The following is a 3,964-nucleotide window of genomic DNA, read 5'->3' as shown; positions in this document are numbered from 1 at the left end:
TGAATCTGGGATAAGATATCATATCCACACCTGAAATAAGACCCAGAAAGATTACCGACTCTTATATTGGTGTTAATGCTAGATTCACTTAGCCTGGTTATTCTTCTCCACATCCATGGTTACATCACTGAGTCGAATTATAACTGAACTCATGACATTACTATGCTCAGGCTAACAGGTTTTCTATGTCCCCAGATAATTGCTTATTATGTAGAATCAACGCTGGGAGTATGATGGAGGAGATCTCGTGGCCTCTGAAAGTAAAACATAAACACACACAATTGATTCCCATCCATTACTGTGAATGGGGTGTGAAGTTCAGAGGGAGAGTGTGTGTGAGAAGAGCTTCAACTCACAGAAAACGTCATCCTGATTCCATCATTTGGCAAACACTGTCCTGCAAGAGAGATGAAGAGGAGAAAATTTAGCAGGTTTAACTAACAGCACTGTTAAAGGTACAGTATAAATGACTTGCAAACTTATGTCTCTTTCATTGAGGTTTAATTAAGGAATAGACTGACATTTAGGAAATATAAATGCACATTTTGTATTTATACTGAAGTAGGTAGATGAGAAGATAAAACCATAATATTTTATCACTATGTGTTAGTACAGAGAAATTTTACAGTAGGGAATCGAATTCAGAATTGGAATCAGAATTCTTTAATAATGCCAGGGGGGAATTCTTTTGTTACAAGTCCAGATATACAAACAACTATATATTAATGAACATATATACTCACCCACACTTTTGCACCGTTTTTGTTGATTGATTGAGGAGGTTAGTTATAGCTGAATCAACTAAATAGCATCAGTTAGTCTCATCTAGTCAGTCCTAGTAAGTAGTCCTACCAGTAATTTGCCGATTATCATAAAACAGTTAAGCTCATAGTTTTCTTGTCGATTTTCACTAAATGTGGTGATTGTATTGGAGTGTTCCAATGTAGCATTTTAAATTGAGCAATACGTGTATAGAGCGTGGAGAAGCCTAGCTTAGGATGATGAATAGATAATTACTTTCATAACTCCTTCAGTCGCCCAGGGAACAACCGTTTGTGCTCCAGCCACATCCAGCCTCGATACACTGCTGACACCCTGAAGAGAAAATGAATGTAACTCTTGTTGTTGATGCTTTAACATCTTAAACGTATTGGGTATTATTTCTCTACAGTAAATAGATGTCTATCAAATGGTAGTGGACTTACAGGACTGAGGTTGGTGGTCCCCTGATGTCTGTACAGTTGGTAAGCTTCAGTTGTTCCAACAGCTGTGTCGTCCCAAGTCTAATTGTTACAGTGACCGCCAGACCTGACATGCAAATAGTACAATGAACATTACAGTAAAAAAAAGTTCTACGTCATATTTTTCCGCAGTACATGTTTGGATGCAATGTAACAATATATACCGTGAGGCATCACAGTTGGTCAGCTGCTTTGTGGAAATGTTCAATATGCTCCTATGATAATGCCAGCCTCTTCTGGCCATTTGGCAAACCATTTAAATCTGACATGCCTTTCTAGTAAGTCATCTGTAGTGGTTTTCCTTCTGGATGTCACTACAAGCCACAAGCGAGCTGTAGGCATAGTGACTTCAAACTGACATGAATGACAGAAGATGTAATTGATTTTTAAAACGTTTACTGAAAAAAGTTGAAATTACATTGTGTCACATGGTAGAAAAGCAATGTGCTCCAGTGCCTAACGCTGCTCTCTGCCTGACTGACTACACATGACGTCACTCACTACATCAACGGGAGTATAAACAATCATTATTTTCTATGCATTCTTTCTGAACATTTTAAACATGAAACATGGTCCATGAAATAACTACACAATACTATGATTTTTTGCATTATATTTCAATGAACTTACATAACATACATACATAACTCACATTATGGTGCTTACACCATCCACATATTTAGTTCAGTCAAGACCACTTTTGTCAAAAGAAACTTATCCCAAATGCAAAATGTTATATTTGGCGGTATGGCTCTGTTCTGGGACCTCCTTGCCTTTCCACGTGGCACGTTGAAGAGCTTCAGACAAGGAGAGCGGAAGCAAATACCCCCAGGTTACAGAACAGAGCACCAATAACAACAGAAATTACATGATTAAATCAGATACAGCATAAAAGGAGGAACTAGGGTGGAGGTGGGTTGCAAAGCGGGAGGAAGCAGTAAAGATAGGCAGGCTAAAGAAGCTTAAATAAGGCGCCCTGAATGACATTTGCCAATGATCTGTGTTTATGATAAACTGTGATCAGCTGAACTTGAGCTGTGCTTAATTTGCCAGTTACTTTTGAGTTAACTAGCTGAACTGTTTTTAGCAGAAGTTATCTAGAAATGTTAAGCTATTGATGCTTTTTTCCCTTTTGTTGGCAAACATCTTCTACTACTGTTCTCTTACAAAGATTAAACATTTCAAATAAAATCAAACAGAACTGCATTAAATGTTGCAATAAGTGGTAGCACCTCAAATGGAAATGGGTTATCATTAAAGTTACTGGAATTTGTATTCCTTTTTAAACTGGTTGTTCTCCCTTGTGTTTGACTTTCACTGAAGATCACTTTAATACCAGGGTTAACACTTAGAAGATGGGTTGACGTGTAGTATTGGAGTATTGGAGTGAAACTGATTAAATATCCGAAAATTCATTGGGAATTCAAAAGTCGCTGACCTTCAGCAGGAAGTGTGCTATCAGAGAGGACACAGGTGCATTGTTGGAACTGCGGAGGAGGATTTTCTGTTCTACAAAGCTCACGGGAACTTGTGGAGAATTGACAGGCGAAGTTAGACAGCGTCTTCTGGCCCACAGTCATGTGTGTCTTGATGTTAAGTGTGATCTGAGAAAGGAAGTAATGCGATTTGTGAGAGAAATAAGTTATTCTTAAAGCTCTTTTGAGCAATTAACCAAAGGAGTATTTATACACCAATGTGATTTTATCAACATATCAATCTGGTTTTATAAAAGAACATAGCACTATCACAGCTACACTGAAGATGGTAAATGACATTTCCGTTGCACTTGACAAGCTCAAAGTTCCTTACTATTAAGTTCTGGTGCATCCATCTGCAACGATGTCACAGGGCTCTTTATTAGGTTCACTTTTATTCTCTATTTATATAAATAATCTGGGTGAAAAGATACTAATTTGAATTTTTATGCTGATGACGCTGTCATATACCGCTGTGTGGCCACTCTTGTACAGGCCATTGAATACTTGCAAAATGCAAAGAATATTGTAATACCCTACTTTAGCTGAAACTCATATAAGGCCAAGACTAGGCCGCAAAATATTCCTTCAGTGGTCACTCTTGAGAGAAGTGAGACAGAAGTTGTTAACTCTTACAAATACTTGTGTATTTTGATTAAAGAGGCTAACTGAATTACTGGATTATGAGTTATCTTTTATATATGCATACCACTGCTCAGTGCCTTCATATGCTTGATACATCGTATCATGATTCCTTGAGGTTCATTTAGACTACAAATTGTAGCCTAATGAACCTGTAGTTTCTTACATTGCTAATCCTTTATATACATACATATGTGTATATATATAAAAAAGGCAATTCTTGGTATGCCCCACACTACTTTTATATCTTTATCACACAGAAAACTACAGCACAGTACTCTTTGCAATCTCAGGAAATCTTTAATCTGTCTGTCCTAAATGCCCTTACAGAAATTAGAAAAAAGGGCATTGTGTATTTATGTTAATCAATCTGATTAATATTTCTCTTTTTGAAATGCTGTTTATTTTGTCTTCTTTTGTGTTGTATGTCTGTAACAGTGTGTTTTTATTGCTGCTGCTGACGGCCAGTTCTTTTTTTCCCCTTGAAAAAAAGATTCTTAATCCCAATGAGACTCATTTGGTTAAATAAAGGTTAAATAACAATAAAATACCTGCCCAGTGCTGTCCTTTACAACTTTGTAGGAAACCATTTTCTGTTGAGAATCA

The 3,964-nt window shown here is 37.0% G+C and overlaps 1 protein-coding gene across 1 annotated transcript in view; it reads right to left on the bottom strand.

The window, feature by feature from the left end:
• LOC118342480 (plexin-C1-like) overlaps nt 1–3,964 on the bottom strand; it is a 35,504-nt gene that overhangs the window by 20,777 nt on the left and 10,763 nt on the right. The window contains exons 6-7 of the mRNA XM_035681037.1: nt 2,680–2,845; nt 1,206–1,308 (exon numbers count right to left, since the gene is read on the bottom strand). Of these exons, the coding sequence (XP_035536930.1) occupies nt 1,206–1,308; nt 2,680–2,845 (269 nt within the window). The remainder of the gene's footprint in view (nt 1–1,205; nt 1,309–2,679; nt 2,846–3,964) is intronic.

The sequence above is a fragment of the Morone saxatilis genome, unplaced genomic scaffold (genome assembly GCF_004916995.1).
Source record: "Morone saxatilis isolate NCDOM2014 unplaced genomic scaffold, NCSU_SB_2.0 Contig10, whole genome shotgun sequence".
Taxonomy (NCBI): Eukaryota; Metazoa; Chordata; class Actinopteri; family Moronidae; genus Morone; species Morone saxatilis.
Note: the sequence above shows the minus strand (reverse complement) of the source record. Positions and strands in the feature narration are given on the sequence as shown.